Source organism: Natator depressus, chromosome 13 (assembly GCF_965152275.1).
Source record: "Natator depressus isolate rNatDep1 chromosome 13, rNatDep2.hap1, whole genome shotgun sequence".
Lineage (NCBI taxonomy): Eukaryota > Metazoa > Chordata > Testudines > Cheloniidae > Natator > Natator depressus.
In genome coordinates, this window is record NC_134246.1 from 26,153,874 (window position 1) to 26,175,854 (window position 21,981).

The window sequence follows — 21,981 nt, forward strand, 5'->3', positions numbered from 1 at the left end:
TGAGGCAATGCTGTAGCCAGCAGTGAAAGGAACAAGACGCGGGTTGGTTTTACTCTGCCATTGCAATGGAAGGTAGGAGCAGCAGCAACGGAAGGCAGGCATTAGTCACAGGAAAGGGGACCAGAAATTAAAGGTTGGGGGAACAGCTCCAGTAAAGCAGTGTGATCCCCTCCACCCCCGATCCTCCTTACAGCTGCTCTGAAGGAAGAGCCGTGAATAAAGCGCCTTCGCTGTTCCAGAAGCCAGGACTGAGCAAGGCTTCAAAACATACCAAACACCCACTAGCCAGCAGCTTACACCAAAGCGACTGAATGGCACCAAGGGAAAGCATCTTCAGAGGAATTTCAGCCCCCCAGGGATGGGAGATTCTTACCCCAGCTTCTCCCTGGCCCTTAGCTTCCCTATTGACTTGGAGTGAGGAGACACCTGGTAACTTGTCCAAGCACAGACCTGGGAGTGGGAGGAGTAGCAGGGGTGGGATGAAGATTTTTTAAAAAAGGGGGATAAGTTAGGCTCAGCATTAAGCGAGGATTCTGAGCAGTGAGCTGCAGCACGACCTGAAACTGCTGCCCAAGGGAAGCAAACCCCTTGGCTTGGGGGACCCATCTAAAACTAGCACGTGATTGAACACAAGAATATGAACAAGGACCAATCCTGCCTGGGAGAAAAGTGGGGGATTCTAATGGCTTCCTCCCCTAGGCCCAATCTTCCTCTGGCACTAGGGTAACTCCAGTGAATTCAGGGGGGTTACTTCTGCCTGAGACCAGTGGGAGAGAAGAATCAGTCCCCTTTGTTGTAGACGAAGTCAGGCCATTAGCAGGGATCCTACATGAATCTGCCAGCGGGTTTAAACAAGGTATGAGTTAGCAAGCGAGCAGCCTCATTTCCCTCCCCCACTGCACACGGGCCTTCTCTGGTCTGCAGATGCCAATGCAGCTTAATGGCTTGGTTCAGGAGTGGACTCCCTAGAACTGAGCACAGGAGAAATATGTAATCCCTAGTGTTTACAGAGCACTTTTCAGCAATAGATGTCGGCGCTTTACAAAGTAGGGCAGGATCATTATCCCATTTTACATATGGGGAAACAGAGGCACAAGCCGGTGAAGTGTCTGGTCCAAGGTCATCCAGCATGCCAGTGGCAGAGCCAGGAATAGAATCCAGGTCTCTTGAGTGCCAGCGCTGCGTTCTGTCCCCTAGGCAACACTGCCGCCCTTGACCACACAGGCCTTTTTTAAACCCAGTTGCAGCTGGCATGGCTCAGCTATCACCACGGGCTTTGGATCTTCCCCTCCCCAACTGCTGGGGGATGCTCACAGTGAAAATGAATGAGATGGGAAAAGAACATTCCTGCAAGACACAACTCGAATTCATATTTATTTGTATGTATATGTATATAGACTTTTGTATCGCTTTAACTGGGTGGGGTTTTTTCATATACATTTCTTTTGGTAGAGTACATGAAAAAAGGAAAAAATGTAAATCAGTACATTCCTCAAGTAAAGGGTCTCTGCCACAACGGGACCAATACACCCCATGCAATGGAGAGAGGGGGAAGGGGAAGGTGTTTTTTTTTTTTTTTTTTAAACAATTCAAAGAAGAACAAAGGAAATCAAGGTCCAAAAGTTGCCAGAGAAGCAGTGCTGTATGTGTCAGAGCTGTATAAATTAGGCTAACTCCACTCTGCTACATTTTAAAGTGCAAAGAAGCTCAGTTTATTTATCAACAGAATACAGGCAAATTATTCCCTCCCACCCCCCGGTTAAAAAATAAAAAACAATAATAAAATAAATCTAACATATACATTATCCACAGTCCTACAGACGCCTACACCTACTCGGTAGCACCAAGAATTTGATATGCGTGTAATTAAAATCAATCAAAACTCAAGAGCAATGATTTTGTTTGTTTGTTGGCTTGTTTTTTTGCAGACTTCCTGTCCTTTATTAGATTTTCAGAGGACAAGCCCCTTCCCGCACTACAGGTCAAGGAGATGGGCCCCCTCCTTCGACTCCCCATCACCAGCCCCAGCTGATTTGGCATTAGACTAAGAACAATTACACACACACAGCACAGTGAGAGCAGCTGAAGTTCCTGCTGAGGAGGAGGTGGGATAGGGAGGTGAGGGACTAGTGCTGTACATGGGGCAGGGGGATGGGGCCAAACTACACAAAGGGAGGGGAGGCATGAGTCAAAACACACTGCACTAGCTTTGTCTGTGCCTTTACAGGGGTGAAGTTGATGGGGGCGGGGAGAGGGGTGTCTGCACAGTTCCTGCGCCGTGAGCCTCTGGCCACGTCATCTTCCCAGGGTGAGGGGGTGGGGGCCGTGTGCAACAGTTTCAGTTTGTCCCCGCGTGCTGTACATCTGTCTCAGTAGCCGAAGGTCTCCTGCGAGGCATAGACCATGTAGAGGAAACCGTCCTCGTCCTTCTCCTGCTCATAGATCTCCGAGATGGGGGTGGAGACACTCACCATGCTGTGCTGGTTCACCAGCAGGAAGAAGGCTTGGGTAGGGTTCAGCTGCAGGCGGCGCCTGAGGGCGACAGACAAGGGAGGGGTGGTTAGACCAAACGAGGAATGGCAGGGAAGGCAGCGGAGCAGCGACCTCCCAGGGGAGCTGGTGGGCTGGAGGCCCCCATCTGTTCAACAAGGCCAGGCCCGGGCACTCAGCCTTCCTGGTGTGACCCAGAACTGTCCTTGTGGGAAGGGAACCTTTTCCCACTAAGCTGGGCCCATTCCAGCTTGCCCAGCCAGGGCCACCTTCTACCAAGGCTCTTGCTCAGATACATGGCCCTCCCCGTGCTTCTGGGGGGGAAGGGCTGAGCTGCTCTGGTGCTGGTGCAACTGAGGACCTCGGGACCCCTTCTGCCATGGTCCCCCAAGCACCACAGCTTCTGGTAGGGCATGGGGCAGGAAGGCACCAGCTGACCTCTCAGGCCGAGCTCTCTCCAGGTTTGAGCCATCGCGCTCAGCCCCCTCGTGTTCCCAGGGCTCCTGGTAATGCAGTATTTAGGGCAGGATTCACAAAGGATCCCCGAAGTCTGAGCCGGGCGCCCGGCCTCCCAGTACGACTAAAGGGGAGCAACAGGGTGCCTCACCTCAGCTAGCCAATGGGAGATGCCAAATCAAGGGGGTGTCCCGCCCTGCTCTGAAAGGAACACCTCCCTTTCAGCCCAGTGATTCAGGCACAGACCTGGCCCGTGGGAGAGGTCTGGTTCAAGTCTCCCCTCAACCGGAGGGCAGGAAGGATTTGAAGCGGGATCTGCCACCTGGGCTACTGTGATGTGGACTCCCTCAATCGCTCCATGGTGGATCATGAAAAGAATCACTGGAGCAGGGGAAGTGGATCCTGGATCTCCCACTTCCCAGGTGAGGGCTCTAACCACCAGACTAGACAGTCACTCTCCTGCTCACTCTCTCTTTGGCCCCGTGTTGAAGCTGTTCCACCGCGGATACAATTCCTGGGCCAGAGAGAGCAAGGCTGAGCTGGTGGTCAGAGCACTCCCTGCCCACTAAAGTGGAACTTAGGTGCCTAAGTCCTTTTGTGGTGCCAGCCCTTACTGCCTCCTGAAAGACTCTCCATCCCAGCCTGCTGCACCCTCTCCCATTGCACCCCTGCCCCTGAGCAACTCCACGAGACTAGCAGCATCCTCACACAATGCTTATGGCCTCAGAGCTACGCTCACTGAACGGGCTTTCCAAGCAAGGCAGCATCAAGGGATCTGAGCGCTGGAAGGGGAGTCGGCAACTCCCGAGCTCCAATCCTGGCTTGGAAATCAACCCGCTCTGTGGCCTGGGGCACAGCCCTCCCTTTCTGCTCCCACCTCTGTTACCAGGGAGCCAACTCATGTGCCATCAATGCAGGGCATGCTGCAGAATAAGGCTCTCCCACCCCATGCTGCCCTCCCAAGAACCCGTCTCTTGCCAGCCAGAAGGACGAGGACTATCACACTCTGGCCTCCCAGTGCATGGCAAAGGGCAAGGAATTGGAGAGGAGGAGGTGGCTTTGCTCCTAGCTCAGCTATTGGAAGCTCAGCACAGGCACCCATAGCAGGAGGATGGGGATGGAGGGAGGAGGATGCTGGTGCTTTAATATAGCCTGAGCCCATCACACCAGGCAGCAGACACATTGCTTCCTTTTGTAAGGAGATGGCTGCAGGGCCTCGGTTCTGAACCCCTCCCAGGCCCTAGAATCCATCCACCACTTAGTGACAGCCAGGCAGCTTGTCCATTGCTCCCTTCCCCAACATCACTGGCCAGTACCCGTTTTCCCCACCCAGCATGGCCGCCCCATCCTGCGCAGGTCACACAGCCAAGGCGGGACAGGAGGGTTCATGGCACATTCACTTTGGGCTGTTTCACTTACCGGATAATTTTTACCAATTCACTCATATTGACATGGTCGGGGACTAGAAATTTGGTCTTATCCAGCACAGGCAGCTGCTTTTCCCCCTTGTATCTTTCAATGATGACCTGGTGAGAGAAAAGGGCAGAGTCAGGCCCAACCTGCGGCTGCCAAAAGGCCACTATAACGGGTGCCACCATCTCCATGAAGGTAAGTGCCTGCATTAACCCTCTGAAAGCCGGAGAAGAGCAGCAGCTCCTCCAGCAACAACGAAGTTTTTCAGCATGTTTCCCTCCTGAACGTTTTATCCCTGAGCCCCACGGTACTGAGAATCTCCCCCCAGCGCCCCTCCAATGAATGACTTATTTTAGATCAATACCAAGAAAGAGCAAATGTAAAGTTGCCATGAGAGCGTGTGGTGGGGCTCCCAGCCGAGTGTGCACTGGAATGAAGACAACCAGCTGTCTGTTCTGTAGATGGAAGAGAGCTTAGAAATCAAAGATATGCAGAAAAGGCACACCAGGCACAGAGCTGGACACGCCCCCCAGTTTAGAGACTTATTAGTCTCTTATCACACAATCCAGTTACAGGGAATCTGTGGCATGCCCTTCCCACTGCATACAAACCATGCAATGGACTGATGACCGTCTACCATCACGCTCAGACAAAAATCTCTCCCCTAAAGAGCACGCTGCAGCCCAGGCTGGGCTGGACTGGACTGAACTGGCTCTAGGGCAACCAGCACTCGGCTCAAGGAGGATCCAGAGTTTCTGAAGAATCTGAGCTTCTGTTAGGCAAGATTTTAGCTCACAGGGCTGTGAAGGAACCCTCCCTAATGTGAAGCAATGCAGTGCTGTTTTCCTGACTCTGCAAATAGCCTGGAAAAACAGCTGCACACCAGACATTGGCTACCCTAGTTATACAAATGGGGTGTGGTTGATACTGAAAGCTACTAATGACTACATGTCACCACACAACTATCTCACTGACTGTTTTAGCAGAATACCCAGCTACTCTGGGCCTGAGGGCAGGGCCTGGGATTTAGGCAGAGATCAAGTACTACCCCGTTATTTTCTGGTCTGATCCCTGCTATCAGTTTCCTGACTCCCTGATGAGGTTACTTTGTTTTGCACATCCCAGAGTGGCAATAAAGAGAAAGAAAGTAGCTGTTCACCCCACATGGGACTTAAACCAACAATCTCTGGCTTAGGAGGCCAATGCTTTATCCATTGGGCCACTGGGGCCACACAAAATAGTGTCAAGGAGGGCTCTGAAGAGACACTTCTGAAGCTCCTGGGACATGCCACAGGGGGAAAGGCTAGACTTAGAGGGTGCAGGAGAACTTACTTAGGGTTGTGTCCACAGCACGGTTTTTACTTACTGCTATAAATCTCTTATGAGATGTTTATAATTTGTGCAGTAAAAATTAGTTTTGAATTTAACTGAAGACTCTTGTTCTCCACAAAAGTTGTCATGAATGTTTAGGGGTAGATTCCTCTGGCTAATTACAAATGCAACAAACAGAACATGCTGCCTAGCAGAGATTCCTCCACAAAAACCCAACGACAGTTTTGCAGAGTGCTTGTTCATTCAGTAACCACTCCCTTTGCATGATAGGAAATTACTTCATAATAGCATGACTGAGACAGGAGTCCAAACCTATCAAGCCCTCAGGATGCAACAGACCCCGACTTTGGAAAAGTTCTCATCTAGCCCAAACTTGTTTGGTTTGATCGCCATTAATTTTATTACATGCAGTGTTGGTCCCAGGATATTAGACACACAAGGTAGGGGAGGCAGTATCTTTTATTGGACCAACTTCTGTTGGTGAGAGAAATGAATTTAAGCTCCCAGGCTTGAAAGCTTAATTTTGCTAGATGCTAAAACTCATGGACTGAATAGAGACACTGGATTTATGGCTTATTACAACCATCTATAACTCACTGACATCTCCCTCCCCTTCCCCCCCCCCCCCACACACCCAGAGGGATGTTAACTGGCCACTTACCTTTGAGTGATCCCTTGAAATGTGTTAACTGCTTATTCTAAACTATGTGTTCCAGTTTGTATTTAGCTGCAACACTGAGTACATTTCCCAGACCTGAAGAGCTCTGTGTAGCTCGAAAGCTTGTCTCTCATCAACAGAAGTTGTTCCAATAAAAGATATTACCTCACCTACCTTGTCCCTTTAATATTATTGTTTATTTTTTAAAACTTACTGCAAGTTACAGTCAAATGTTTAACAAAGGGGTTTTAATTATTATACAGGTTAGCTGACAACAGAGATTGCTACGCTACATATGACCCTTGTACAACACATAACAAGAACTTTATAATTCAAATACCCTAGGCCTTAAGAAGTATGGCTGTAGCCAGTCAAGGTAACTTAAATAAATATTCCATTACCACTACAGCTCCAGACTCTCAGTTAACAACACTGATACGTTAACATTCACTTTAGAATTTCAACCACCTTAATTCTGCCCCCACCCTCCAGGATACACGCACTTTAATTCATACACTATATTCTGCTTTTGTAAAGCCACCCATTATAATAATCTGAAATAAAACATTTACAGTTACTACCCCTTGTTGCACGATCTGTGTAATTCTGCAATATGCAAGGACAACATGGCACTAGCTCAATACGAACATCAATCCAGAAAGACTAACGAAAGACACTAACTTGTTTCATCTTACAGAAGACTGTTTGACCCCCTTGCCATTTGTTCCTTTAGCTCATGAAAGGGATCAGCTCTCACTCCATGTTTGGGGAGCACAAGGGTCTGGTCCCTCTTTCATCATTCTTGTCATTGGGTCAGCAGTATAGGGAAACAGGCAGATAACAGCTGCACAGGGACAGAGTCACACTAGTGCAGCAGAAGTGACTGTTCTCAGTCTGTTCAGAAGGGTGGTTTTGGCTGAGCTTAACATGTGGTGAAGAGGGAAGCAGACAAACTCCCTGGAACCTCTGATCAAGATCCAGCAAGCTGAGAAAGGGTCTCTGCTCCCCCCTCCCACTGGCTGGGCCTCGCTGACATGCTTCCCGTGCTGTCCTTGCTGATACAGGAGAGAAAGGCACTCAGACACCCCCCTAGCAACATGTATGGTACAAAAACCTGGGGGAGTTCAAATGTAATTAGGAGCAAGAGGGGATGAAAATGGAGCAAAAAGCAGATTAGCAGGGAACACTTGCCATGAAAGAGATTTACTCAACTGGGGAATAATCCCCCAAAGGCCATCATGGAAGGAATCCCTGTCACTCAAGTCATTGCACCAGGGAATAAATCCGGGCCTGGAGTGAGAGACATGAGAAGCGAATGGGGTCTTTCCCATCCCTGACTGGTGGGATTCTAGGACTTCCTGGTCATGACATGCAAGACAAGTCTCCAGGGAATTCACTATGTTCTAGATTGTCACAGCTCTGTGTAAGTCAGTGGAGCTAGGACTACTCACCCCAGCTCAGGAGTGCCCCTTAGTTTGAAGGGATTCAGACAGTAGCAACAGCTAAGGGGCTTTGTGAGGAAAGGTTACAAAAGAGCAGTGTGCATCTTTCAGATAATGCCTACTGACAGCCAGCTGTAGTGTCCTACGAGGGTGCAGGGCATTACAGTCTCGAAACCAGTCAGTCAGAACGGCCGGTCGAGAGGGAGAGGATGGACTTTGGATAATCTAGAGTGGAGTCCGACTCACTTCTCCCCAGCAAGGGCCGAGAAGTCATTCAGCTGGGATTGAAGCTTCCCTCTTTTTAGCTTAATCCACAGCTTTATTGCAGCTTTCCCAACACCGCTGTGCACAGGAATGCTCCTGTTCACCTCACTTAACGCAACCCCATGCTCTGAGTGTCCCTAAGCCTCTGATTGCCAGAAACTGGGACTGGACAACGGGATAGATCACTCAGTAATTGCCTTGATCTGTTCATTCCCTCTGAAGCATCCATCACCAATCACTGCCAGAGACAGGATACTGGGCTAGATGGACCATTGGTCTGATCCAATATGGCCGTCCGTCCGTTCTTATCTGCCTGTGGGAGGATTATTAGTTATCTGCATTATTGTAGCATGCAAGAGTGCTGATCTGAATCAGGACCCTGTGTGTTAGGCACTGTACAAACACAAAACAAAAAGACAATCCTGGCTCCAATCCCCCACACAGCACAGCCCACGCAAGCTCATCTCTATGGAAGACATGGCTGGCAGTAGAGTCTGGAACTCTCTATGCTTCTGGACTTGTCTGAGCCTTTAGATCCTGGCTGGACTTTTCCAGCTGTACCATACCTGGGCAAGAGGACAGCACAGCCTCCAGATCAAGGCATTCTCTCACCCTGTGCCTGTTCGTCACGTACCCTGCCGTTACTCTAGACTGGGGTCCTGAACCTGCAGGTGCAGAAAGGTGTCAGAACCACCCTGCCCATCTGAGCTTGCTAAAGGATGAGGTGGTCTTGGCCAGACCCCAGATAGATGTGGTCTGGAGTGGGAGGAGGGTGCTAGGCAGATCCCAATATGCAAAAAGTTGAGAGCCCCTGCTCCACCAACACTCAGGTGAACAGGACACATGCATGATTGCGGGATGCATTCGGGTCCCACCGGGTGCACTGCTCCCCGTTCTCACTAAAACTGGCTCATCTCAAATTCATTATGAAACTATAATACTACAAACAGGCTGGTAACTTCTACCTAGCATCTTGGCCAGCCAGGCCTCCTCCAACCCTCTAGCAAGTCAACTGGAACTTCATCACCACCTTCCACTCAGACACACACTGGGTGGACTGAGCTTGCATCTGAATAACAGACAACAGAGATGATTTTCAGAGGCTTCCAGAGGAAGTTGCATGCCCGACTGCCCTCTGTGCCTTTGAAAACATTCCGCAGATCAGTGTGTCCAAGGGAGTGAAGTTATAGGTCACGAGACAATCACTGACTATTCACCAGGCATGTCACAGGCTCTAACCTCCCACATGGACCCTGAGCCCAGTCAATCTATTTCCACCCTCGTCACAGAGCCTCTCCATGATGGATAGAGGGGCAGAACTATGGTGCTGAACAGAATGCTGAATCTAGCAGAGGACTGCTCTATTACAAGGTCTGATGACAGCACTGACCCTTACATGAGACAGGCCTGGGGTCCCCTTGAGGTTACAAGATTTTGTGATGGGCTGATTTTCTGTGACAAACTAATAGAGAATTTAGGGAGGATCTTGGAATTGCAAAGGGGGGGGCCTCTAAAGAATGGTCCCTTTTTTATGGCTGCTCCCTCCCTCCCTTCCTTTCCATCTGCACTTCACTTTGACAGCCAAGTTCTTTGGCTGCAGGGAAGAAGCGATTAGAAAGTGGCAAAATAAGAGGATCTGCATGTATGGATGCTGCTCTAGTTATTGTCTGGGATTCAAATAGATGCAAACAGCAGCAGATCCTGCAGGCATAGGTAATTCATATGCTAGGACTACAGACCAGAGAACAATAGCACAACTCTGCACTCTCTAGTGCCTGCACTACTTTTCTTTAGGGACATGGTCCATTCATCTGGCTGTGGCTTGTTTCTCAATCATGTCTAACAGGAATGGAGTCAGACATCTCTAATTATCAGCCACTGTATCTGATACAGACTGGCATCTCGATTACAATGACACCAGTCTGAGAAAGATGCCTGGCTGCTGGGGCAGCAGCTGGTTAGTGCCTCCAGCTTATGGTCTGTCGTTTTACATGACAAGCAACAACTTCTAGGGATTTTGTTTCAAGGGAGGCGACTGGAACATGCCTTATCAGCTATGGATGGAATTATAAAACCAAAGTTTACACCCTAAAAGGACCACAAAAGACACATATAAAAGTGCCTCCCTCCTCCTTTTGCACGTTGCTCATCATCTTAGATTTCACGCTTCTCAGTGTCTACTCTGTATAGTGCTTAGCACAAAGCAGCCCAGATCCTAATCAAGGCATCGGGGTGTTACCTTAGAAATAATGGGAAATAAGTGCAGGTGAAAGGCCCTGAACAGAGCCCTTGAAGGGCAGAGCCCTGAGCCAACACTACAAATAGCACGTGCAGCCTCACACCTCCTCGCCCTGGTTTTGGGGGGACAGCCTATGGGGGCAAGAGGGGATATTGCCATCTTCATAGAATCATAGGACTGAAAGGGACCTTGAGAGGTCATCTAGTCCAGTCCACTGCACTCATGGCAGGACCATCCTTGACAGATGTTTGTCTAACCTGCTCTTAAAAATCTCCAGTGATGGAGATTCCACAACCACGCTAGGCAATTTATTCCAGTGCTTAACCCCCCCCCCCCCCCCCCGCAACAGTTAGGAAGTTTTTCCTAATGTCCAACCTAAACCTCCCTGGCTGCAATTTAAGCCCATTGCTTCTTGTCCTATCCTCAGAGGTTAAGAACAACGATTTTTCTCCCTCCTCCTTGTAACAACCTTTTATGTACTTGAAAACTTATGTCCCCTTTCAGCCTTTTCTTTTCCAGACTAAACAAACCCAATATTTTCATGGCCCATCCAATCCTTGGCCTCTCTGTTCTAACGGTGGTTTGTCCCAGCCCACTCTGTACTGAAGAGGGGTAAACATCCTATTTCACTCTACTCCAGTTCAGATATTGCCCTTTTCCCCCAAGTCTCTGAGCACCCCTCAGAAGCACATAAATACATTTTATGAAGACAGTGTATTATGCAGGGCATATACATCACATTCCTTTGGGAGGCAGGTTTCCTACTGTAGCCACAGACTTGCATGCTGAGCGGAATACAGCAGCTCGCTCAGAAGGTATTTTAAGCCGCACAAGCCTCCTATGAACAGGCTTGGAATCTGGAGTGGCTGCCTAAAGAGCATGGACTCAGACCCAAGGGAAGAGCCTATGGAGAAAAACAATGAATTGGGGCAGAGGGAGAGTAGCTTGGCCAACTCCTTAGAAGCCATCTACTGCTCAGGCTGGACAGAAAACAAGCCTGTTGTACTCCCCCAAGGAAGTCACAACCTCACAAAGCTCAAGTACCAGGTTCACTGCAGTGCAAAAAGGACTCGGCACAAGGAATCATCAGTTAAATGGTCCCAAACACTACCTTACAATAGCGTTGATGCAGTATTATCGATACATGCCTAAATTTTCAGAGACCCCCTCCAACATTACTGGAGCAATTTTGTATCCACAATTAAATGCAGGTGAAAAATTGGAATCAACTGGGCCCACAATCACTCCCATTTAGAAACCGGATGACATAAGTGCACCTGAATCTATTTGCAAGCACACAAAAAGCATGTGCAATAGCAGAAGGGCTGAGGCCTAGTTAAAAATCAGGCTCAGTGTGAACAGGAGCTCTGTCTTACATCTGAACTGGCACTTCCCAACAAAAGCACTGCCTAATACCAAACTGGGGCAGGAACCCAGTAGGATGGTAGCCGCTTAGAAATCCAGGATTTCCTTGGGTTTCCCATCTAACCAATGACCTTAGTATGCTTTGCTTTTGAGATGTGACAAGATCACAGCCCAGAGTGATGTGACTACAGGCATTAAAAAAAAACTTGAACAATTGATGTTAAGCACCCCTCAAAAACAACAAGAGCAACTTTTAGCTTTGCTAGTCATTTCCCTGCATACTGCACTAAGAGCCACGCAGATAAAGTTGAACGGTGAACGGGAAGTACTTTGTTAAAACGCATTAATGCGTCTTTGGAGTTCACTAACCACAAGGGCTCTCTGTGCTGTTTCTGAGAAAGCAGCATGTGACCAGCTCACGTTTCTCTGGAAACAGCAGGAAAGATATCCTATCCCATTAGCACCCTACACTATGCCATAAATCAGTTACTAGAACCCAGCTGTGCACAGGGGAGCTGGAGGGAGGGGAGATGGACTCAAGTCAACCGCCACTGATTACTTTCATGCCATGACTCCATGAGACTGCAGGGAATTTACACAAGAGAATTCCACGTGGTCATATGTTTGGAAGCCGGCAACCATGGCCAGTTCAGCAAGGAGCGATGGCGCTGGGGGTACGGAAAACCAGAAGGACAGGAAAGACAGGTAAGTGAGCAGCCTGATGTGGAAAGCATTGGAGGAGACCAGAAGAAGAAGATTCTACCCAATCAGTAGAAGTGTTGAAGTATGTTTTGTGTTGGCAGTAGAGTTTGGACAGATAAGCAGCCTGGAAGCACAGTCAGAGATGGAACTGGGGCTCAGCCATGAAGAGATGCATGGCTATAGAGTTTTCTTATTGGAATTTGGATAGGAGCCCAAAGAAAAGCAGCTGCAAGAAATGGGTTTGGTGACTCGGGGCGGGAGGGGGGGGCACTCTTCTCCACAGGTCTGAGGAACTAGTGCTCCAGTGTGGATTGAGAGCCCTGTGCGGCTAGTACCAGCTCCTGGATGAGAAAAGTTGACATGCTGACAGCTTATTGCCCAGAAAGATCCCCTAGCACCTTAAGTGCTAACCTCAGTGTCCCGCCAAGTTTTGTTTAGAGAATTAAATTCCAGCCAGCAATTTCGATAGGACGCTTCATCCACAGATTATAAAGCCAGAATGGATGGTTGCATTTGAACTGTTGTATATCATAGGCCTCCCTGAATTGATTCCAGTCTCACTAGAGCAAGGTCTTATAGCAAAACATCCAATCTGATTTTAAAATTGCCAGAGAATCCACCATAGCCCTGTTCCAAGGGTTAATTGCCCTTTTAGGAACAGTTGTGTAGCACTGGTGCACCCTGTTTAAAGGTCATTGTATTCCATACTGAAGGAGGATATATTTCAGGAGCTAGATAAGAGACTGCCAGGTCCAAAGGATGCAAAATGCTTTTGTACTCTGCATTTTCCATGCAGATCTGATAAGCAGTGGTCAGACAGTTAACTGGGATTGCCAATTTAGGATTTATTTTCAGTTTACTAAGTATGCCAACTGCATTTCTGAGAATAATTCTATTGCTTTATTCATAAATCCTTTACATTCACATAGTTAGCATTTTTCGTCGTGGACCTGAAGAGTCCTCTGGGGAGGACCAAGACAGCCAACTGGCACACACATTAAGAGTGAGGGGAAAGGAAAATATTGCCTAAAGACCCTGGCTCAAGCCTCTTTTTATCAGAAGTGCCAAGGGATCTTCAGTATCTGTGCAGAGCTACATTTCAGAATGTCTTTGCCCTTAACTGCGTGATTAAAATGCATTCTTTGAAACTCAGGCCTGCAAACTAGGAAGTAGGGTCAATCAGACAATGCAGAGCAAGTGAAATACACACCTAAAATCCTCCCCATCTCACAGGGAAGTCCCTGTGTGGAGGAGAGAAATACCTTTCCTGAAAGCACTACTCCTGACAGAATTCATATGTACTACATATTTTCTGCGGGGGGGACACAGAAAAATGCAAAATAAAGCTGCCGGGGGAATACATGCCTCTTCCCTGGCAGCCCAGTCAGCGCGTCTGTTCCAGAGTGCCTGGAGCAGCCTAAGACAGGCAAATCGCTGTGGGGGAAAGGGGCTGGGCGTGCATGCCTGTGGGGGAGACATTGATCACTGTCAGGGGGTGGGGCTGGCCAACAAGCGAGGGGGACTCTTGCTTGCTACTGCAGCTCGACGGGCATGGAGGGTGGGAGGTCTATTTATTATGCACAAGAAATGCTCTGTCCCTGAGGCAGAAATGTAGCAGCCTGCCTACTAACTAATTGATCATTCTCTGAGGCAGAAATATAGCAGCCTGCCTGCCTAGTAACGTCTTACTTCTTGAGAATCAAAAACACACTTAATTAAATATTAGTATGTTACTGAAAATTGTTTGTTTCTAAATTAAAGAAAATTGCTTTCGTAAAATAACCCCCACATTTTGTGAACGTTGCTGTTGATGGTTAATTGATCTCATTCCAGAGGCCGAAATGTAGCAACCTGCCTGCACAGTAACATTTTTAATGTTTCTATTGTTAGTTAACTGTTCCCATTCTCAGTCTATTCCCCCAGGAGCATAAAACCTGTAAAAGTTTTAAGGCCCCTACATTGCCAGAATGATGTAAAGCCTTAAAAATGACAGTAAGGGAATCAGCTAGGAAGATCTATGTGCTTTCTCACTTTTTTTCTGTGCCAAAGTGGCACAATGGGTTAGATTAAGCTCAGGATTTATTTTACTAACCCATTTAAAAAAAAGACTGAAGGCAAATAAAACATTTACCAAGCAGTCAATAAAATGTCAGGACAATCAGGACCAAGCACTTCCCAAAGTACCCAGCCAGGTCCAGGACAATGATTAGCAAAACTGTATGACTTATGTTTGAAAGTCTGAGCAATTTAAAATGACATTCTACTTTTTCTTTTTTTTTGGCACTGTTCTGTAATGTAATTTAAATGAAAATCCAGGATTATAACTGGAATGCAGGGTATTAGTTACCAAATGTTTGTAACTAAACTTCCATATGTTTAGGAAATGCTGAACAGTTATTGTGACTTTTTCCTGTATTGTAGTTTAAATAACTTACCAAAACAATTAAAACTGGTGTGATTATATTGCACTATTTTGACAAATAAAATTTGCAGAGTTTTTAATTTTTTGGTGCAGAATCCTCCCAGGAGTATAACCACAAATCAAACACGCTCCCCCATCTCCTTCAGGTGCTGTTAAAAAGCAAAAGGAAATACCGAGGTGACTTCACCAGAGAGATCTCAGATTGGGAATTAGAGAAGGATAGCAACTATCAGATAGTGAAAATCACATCATCTTAACTACGCCAGCAAGAGGGATGTGGTTCAAAGCAGTCACGGGAAGAGGTAGGAGAATTTCCCAGGGTAGTGGATTTGATCCTCCTTGCTCATCTCAAATGCTTCTCTGGGGAAGCAGACCATTCAATAAATAGTGCTCTCCACTTGTGACAAGGGTCTTAGCCAGATCTTGGACTGAATGTGGATGGGGGGGACCCAAGCACCCTGCCTGTTCACTCACTATGCCAAGGTTTCTTCTACAAGGGCTAAACACAACACACAGTAACCTACAAGCACTTCATTAGATAGGGTAAATCGGAACCATCTGCATGATGTGTTACCTAGCTTTAGTTTTGGTTAGACCTTCAGGAGCAATGCTAATACAAACTTAACTCTCCTCTTCACAGAGGATCATATTGTTAATTCTTTCCATAGCAAAAAGTTTTGCTGAGGCAAACGTACTTCGATTTCCTGCTGTGTCAAGTAACTCCTGTCCACTTGAAACTGAGACCCTCATTTCAGCTGAGGATTTCAGTTGATAGTGTAATACAAATTACAATAACATGGCTCCCAAAGCACTCTGTCTAATTGTAGAGATGGATTTTTTCACTCAAGGCAAGAGCACAAGATTGGCAATTAAGGTTTCCCAGACTCTATTCCTGGCTCTGCCACTTTGTAGCATTGGGCAAGTCACATAACCTCCCTATACATCTGTCTCACTACACTTAAAACGGATAGTTACCTATTTGCAGGATGGACAAATTAGCATTTGTGAAGTGCTTTGACTTGGAGATCCTTGAGGGTAAGGTGCTACACCTATGAGCTAAGTACCATCCCTGTATTAATAATGGGGTGAAATTGCCCATGGCGGGAGGCACGGGACACACAGAACAAGAAGCAGTTCCTGCCTTAAAGAGCTTACCATGCAAGTAGACAAGACAGACAACGTGTGGGAGGAGGGAAGCAGTAGTATCCCCAACTGAGACAGCGATTCAGTGCCTAAGGTCACATAAAGAGTCTGAGCTGGGAACTGAACCCAGATGAGACAGAACCACAAGTCTGAGGCCGTCCAAAGACAGATGCCAACCAGACAAGAAGCAGACCCTATACTTTCATGTGGCACGTGCCCCAGCATCACGCATGCCAATTCAAGCCAGTCCTGGGCATGTTTTAGTGGAGTTCAAAAAGCAAGCAGCTCCTGAGCAGAGACTATTCCTCCCCACTGAGGGGGGACGTCCACTGTGGGGCTAGAACAAGTTCAGATAGGCCAGAGAGAAAAGGAAGTGAGGGAGTGAGAGTGCACATGAATCCTTCAATTGCTGACAATATCCTAAGAAACGTGTGGGAAGCCAGGACATAATCTAACAGGGACAAGTCTAGACAGTCAAAAAGCAACAGAGGCTCTTGAACACCTTCTGGTGTGTCAATAGCAAGGTTTTTGGCCAGCACTTCGCTTCGATGCCATTCAATCCTGGGTGTCATCTGTATGTTCTATTAGGCCATGTTATGTCCAATTATGCAATTGATGGGGGGCAGAGGATGCAAAGAATTATCCAGACAAAACTCATTTAAATAGAAGATACCCTCCCCCTGTCCTCAGTTGATCAGGCTGAAAGGAGGGGCCAAATTACCCAGGACAGGTTAAAGGGTCAGTTACTGCAATAATCAAGCAGGGCATTTTAAAGTCTTGTTCTCAGACAGTTTGTAGATCAGATCCCTTAGTAAGGCTGGTGCAGGAAGCAGAAACAGTAATGGCCATTGGTTTGTTCTGTTCACAATGAGGTTCTCTAGCACTGAGCAGCTCATGTACACAAAAAAGACGGGAGAAAAGTCATTTAAACAGTTTAGCGTTGGCTTTGGGGGCCAAATCATTATAACCTTAGCTACTGGCTGCAAGGGCTGTGCCCTACCCAGCACTGTCTAAGAGACAGCTCTGCTCAGATATCCAGTCAAAATAATTGAACACGAAACACAAGAGGAGGTCGGGCACTTACCGGGATTTTGCTTGGATGTTGCTCTCGGATCTGCTGCACCTCTTTCGAACGATCCGCTGGGAAGGAAAGAGAACAAAGCTTTGAGAAGGGAGTTTGAACCAGCACAGATGGGTGTTTCAGACCAAAACAAAACAATATCCAAAGAGCTGAACTCGAAAGAGAGGGACGTGTTGCAGACAGAAGCAGAAATGGAAGCAATATTTATTAACACTGGGGTCAAACAAACGGAACCATAAGACAGGCAGACAGACAAGCTCCAAATGTACAGAAGACCACTTAGCACTTCCACAGCCCTTTATAGCTCCAAAACTTTCTACAATACTGAACACCTCTGAGAGATGGGGACGCATTATCCCATTTTATGCAATGGGATGAGACAGCTAGGTGAAGTGATTTAAAATACTCCACAGGGCACCTGGATTTTCAGGAGCAGGAATATAAAGTCAGGCTCCTAAATCCACACCTAGCAACCACTCTGATTTCCAAGAGTGCTGAGAACCCAACACCGAGTCCTTTTTCGAGTCAGGCAACAGCCCAAACTTCTGGGTCCTAATTTATGAAGGTTTCGACCCTCAACTTCCTGGCTCCAAGGCCCACATTCCATCTACGCACCCATGTTGCTTCCCCAAAGGAAGAACTGGCCTCAACTTTGATACCCGCTAGCAGGGTTTTAGATGCCACAGCCTACTTACAGCCCAATCTGGCATCCTAAATGATGCTTCTTGGCAAGAACCACTTGGCTCACCATCACCAATTTACAGCTACGAGCACCTTCTGTTGGCCACGAGAGAATTCACTCCCAATCTTACTACTGAAGCAGGACAAAACAGAGAGAGAAAGAGGTGCAGGAGAGGAAATTTTTGCACAAACATCTTCTCCATTTCAGTTCTGTGCTCTTCAAAATCTGATTTCCCACAAGGCGTGGCTCTTATTCCAGTGAAAGCAACATGCAAAAATTCAGATTTTCCATATTTATTTGAGAATTTCAGAGCCGCCTTTGGCTCAGGACGTTCCCCATTCCTTCAGTACCTTTAGAAACAATGGGACTACCAAAATGGATGCCCCAGACATAGCCACCAAACACATTGCTGGGCAATGCGGGGAGCGATCAATGGAGAACACAGACTCTTGATCAGTTTAGAAAACAGAGTGACCACCTGCTCCATTCTGAGGAAAGGCTAAACAGTCCATCCTATACCAATCAGCAGGTATGCACAAGATAAAGCAGTTATGTTTCTAATGTTTGTTTTATGTTTTTCATCTTTTGGAGCTTTTATTAATGCTTCTGAGAGCCATTTATGGGGCCAAATAAAGCAGGATGGTATTCCAGTTCCTGGATGGTGAAAATATCACAAGACAACCAGATCTCATGATATTTCACCCCAAAAGTGCCTCCCCTTGGGGAAAATAGCCCTTTTATATCCATAAAAGCCAAATGTTAATACCAAGATATTTGGGTTTATTCATGTTTATCCAAACACTAAGACACAACCCTAGCAACACACCCATTCCATAGACCCTAGAGCAGTGTTTCTCAAATGCAGCCACCAGGGGCTTTTCTTGCAGCCACAGCCACCTGAGCTTGGGGGGGGGGGGGGGGGGGAGGTGTTGGCAAAGCCGCAGCTCCTCCCCTGGGGCTGCCTTCAGGGGTTGGTCCCTACCCCCTTCCGAAGCCACAAACGCAAAAGGAGCCACAAACACAAAGGAGCAGGAAACCAGTGAGAGTTCCCCACCTTCCCAGGGGTGGCGTGGCTCAGGCTTCTGCCCTGGGGTGGTGGGCGGCAGACTCTAGCCATGTGGCGGAGGGCTCTGTCCCCCAGCCGCAGGGTTTTGGGAGCCATCACCTTGACCCCTGCTGCCTCCTCCAGACCCCCATTGCCCCTGGCCCCCCCCCCTTCTCATCCAGGGCTTAATTTGTCCCCCAGCATGCCAGGGCTGAGTAAGTCTGCTGTGAAAAGTGATACTAAACAAGCATCACTTTTCACAGTAGCAGACTTACTAACTAGCAATCTAAAAAAAAAAAAAAAAAAAAAAAAATCAAAACATGCAAGCACCGTATTTTTGTTTCTATTCTGGTTAGGTCCAGTAAAGAATAGAGAAACTGTACATTATTTTTATTATTGAGTCTGCAAAAAAAAACCTACCTAAATAAATTTAAATGATATGGACAGGTATATATGTGCATATTTGTTTGTTTTTCCTAAAGTTAATTAAGTATTTTAGGAAAAATTCTCAGAGCAGCCACCAGCAAGAGTTGTTGGCCACACTCTAAGGCAACATACAGGATCAAGTCCGAAGTGTATTTGTGCCACAGCCACCACTATTTCAATGCGAGATTCAGATAATTAATGACAACCCCAGGCAGCTGCATATGCCGATTTAGCAAGACTTAAGTCCCCCTTTGAAATCAGTTGCTAAGAGATCATCAGAGAGTCAGAAAGAGAAACATTCTGTTATGGCAGATTCTGAACACCGGCATTTTATTATTCCTTAGGACTAGCAATGTAAATAATTTCATTATGGTGTCAGACTAGTGCACATAGGTGCTCCCACCGCCAAGTCCATCAGAAACTTCAGCACATACACCATGTCTTCTGTGCACTTCAGGCCCCCTCTTTATTGGCTGGAGACAATAAAGTCTCTTTCAACTCAATCCCGAAGCAATGCTAATTGGCAGAGAACCCTATCCCTAGAAGCAGGCAGGCGTTATGGCTGCCCCTTCTACCTGGCAGCGGGGAAGAGGGGCAGTGCCCTTCCTTTGCCAAGATGTGTCTCAGCTGCTGCTCTTATCAGGTAGCAACAGCATACCACAGTGGTGCTCTCTCTGCATGTGGCCCAGAGAGAAGGATGGCTTAGTGGTTAGGGTGCTAACCTGGGCCATTGGAGACCCAAGTTCAATTCTCCACTCTGCAACAGACTGTGCATGGCACCTTGGCCAAGTCACTTGGTCTTTCTTTGCCTTAGTATCCTATCTGCAGAATTGGAACAACAGCTCTGCCCTCCCTCACAGGGGTATTGTGAGGATAAGAACATCGAAGACCATGAGAAGCTCAGCTACTGTGGTGATGGGGACCATGTAAGTACCTACATTACAGAGCTGGCTAAGAGGCTGCAGCCTTTCCTCTCCAATCCAGATCTGTCACAGCCCTGCCTTTGTCACTCTATAATACACTATACCAAGGGCTACCCAGCAGGCACCACACAGAGGCTTCAGCTAGCACTGGGAGCTGCTGCCCGTTCCAACTAAGCAAGCAGGCTTCTGCGTCGCCCTCATGCTGGGCTTTTCTGGATGTCCCCTCACCCTGGGGTGAAATTCCAAGGGCTGGTGGTCAGAGTCTGCAAGGTCTAGCTGCAGATTAGTTAAGAAGTCACCTCTATCTTTATGTCCCATCATGTCTTGACTGCTGTCAGTTCCTGGGACCGATCGCTTCAGGGTTCGTGCAGTGCAGCACCCTTTCTTCTGAAAATTCACTGGGCTTCAGGGCACAGTATAAAACACATCTGTTTAACAGGCGTTTGGATGAGTTTTCACATGGCAGAGTGGAAAGATCTGCATGCTAAGGACAGCAGCTACTGGGCAAAAGCAGCAAGTGCCATCAGACCTCTGTAGACAGGTGGCAGTGTTTGTTAATTGCAGTTAATTAATGCAAGGATCCCAGACAATTTATCCTTGACCTACATGTCACAAAACCAGAAACCTTTACATTATCAGAGCTGCAGCTACACACACTTCCCAAGGCATGCTCACTGAAGGGGCATGCCAGCAGCTCAGCAATGCTCCTGGGACCAACAAGAGGAGCACCAAACTCAGATGTCACTGAGACTCCTGAGTGAAACATTAAGATCCTGAGCATGCAGGCTATGAGTGAAAGCAGCCTGTTTCCTTGCTCACACATACATTAATAATTAGGAGACTAGACCTTCGGATAGCTCTCCATGGTGTAAGAGTTCAACATGGCAACAAGAAGAACACATAAGCTTCTGATTGGTTCTGCCAGGTGAGACTTTATTGCTAAACCCCTTTGGAAGCCAGGAATATTCTTGTAACATTACATAAACAAGGAAAATAGCTTATTTCTCTTCCAACTGTCACTTCAGCTACTAGGGCGTTTACAGCCACTACAGCAGCGTTTACAGAGTGCACAAAATGAAGTAATTCAGAGAACAAGCAAGGGGACAATGCCAACTTAGGGCAGGGCTGGAATGCAGGGGTAGTACAAAAGTGTTAGTTTTCAAGGAATGATTGTATTTCAATGAAAAAAGTGCAGGTTGCTCCCTCTGCAGAGAATCCCAAAGCAGCAGCGTTTTGCTAACAGAAGGGAAGGGAGACTGATTCTAAAACAAATGTTTAAAGTGACCTGTACTTCCACTGTCTAAACTGACTGAGGTGTAAAATAAAAAAGTAAACATTCCATCCAGAAATAGGGAGCATCAAATCTGGTTGTTTAATTTCTTTCCATTTTAATTTGCTGACGGCTGTCAGAAACACTGGGAAGAGGTCAGATATTTTTAAGCTGTGAGTATTTTAAAGCTATTGCTACAATGGGATGCACAGAATGTCTCTGTCACCCGCAATCAATGCAAAAGCACTTAGAGAGTGGGTGTCATGTGACTGATCAAATCAGCTCCTGGAGTCAAGCGAACTGAGATTCTCATGCAATTTCATTTTTACACATACGTAACTTTCTAGCCCTCAAGGCTGTGGAGAAAAGCCTGAGGAAAAAAAGATGACTTGTGTGTGCCCCAAGAGCTCAAAAACCAGAACGTAAATAAAGAACCCCCAATTTATTATTTTCTTAGAGCAGAGGTCGGCAACCTTTCACAAGTGGTGTGCCGAGTCTTCATTTATTCACTCTAATTTAAGGTTTCGCATGCCAGTAATACATTTCAATGTTTTTAGAAGGTCTCTTTCTATAAGACTTTAATATATAACTAAACTGTTGTTGTATGTAAAGTAAATAAGGTTTTTTA

General features: G+C 47.1%; 1 protein-coding gene across 1 annotated transcript in view; it reads right to left on the minus strand.

Annotated features, from left to right (window-relative positions):
• Nucleotides 1-1,361: 1,361 nt before the first annotated feature.
• Nucleotides 1,362-21,981, minus strand: part of MAP1LC3A (microtubule associated protein 1 light chain 3 alpha) — a 31,321-nt gene continuing 10,701 nt past the window's right edge. The window contains exons 2-4 of the mRNA XM_074969755.1: nucleotides 17,011-17,066; nucleotides 4,366-4,472; nucleotides 1,362-2,532 (exon numbers count right to left, since the gene is read on the minus strand). Of these exons, the coding sequence (XP_074825856.1) occupies nucleotides 2,370-2,532; nucleotides 4,366-4,472; nucleotides 17,011-17,066 (326 nt within the window). The 3' untranslated portion in view covers nucleotides 1,362-2,369. The remainder of the gene's footprint in view (nucleotides 2,533-4,365; nucleotides 4,473-17,010; nucleotides 17,067-21,981) is intronic.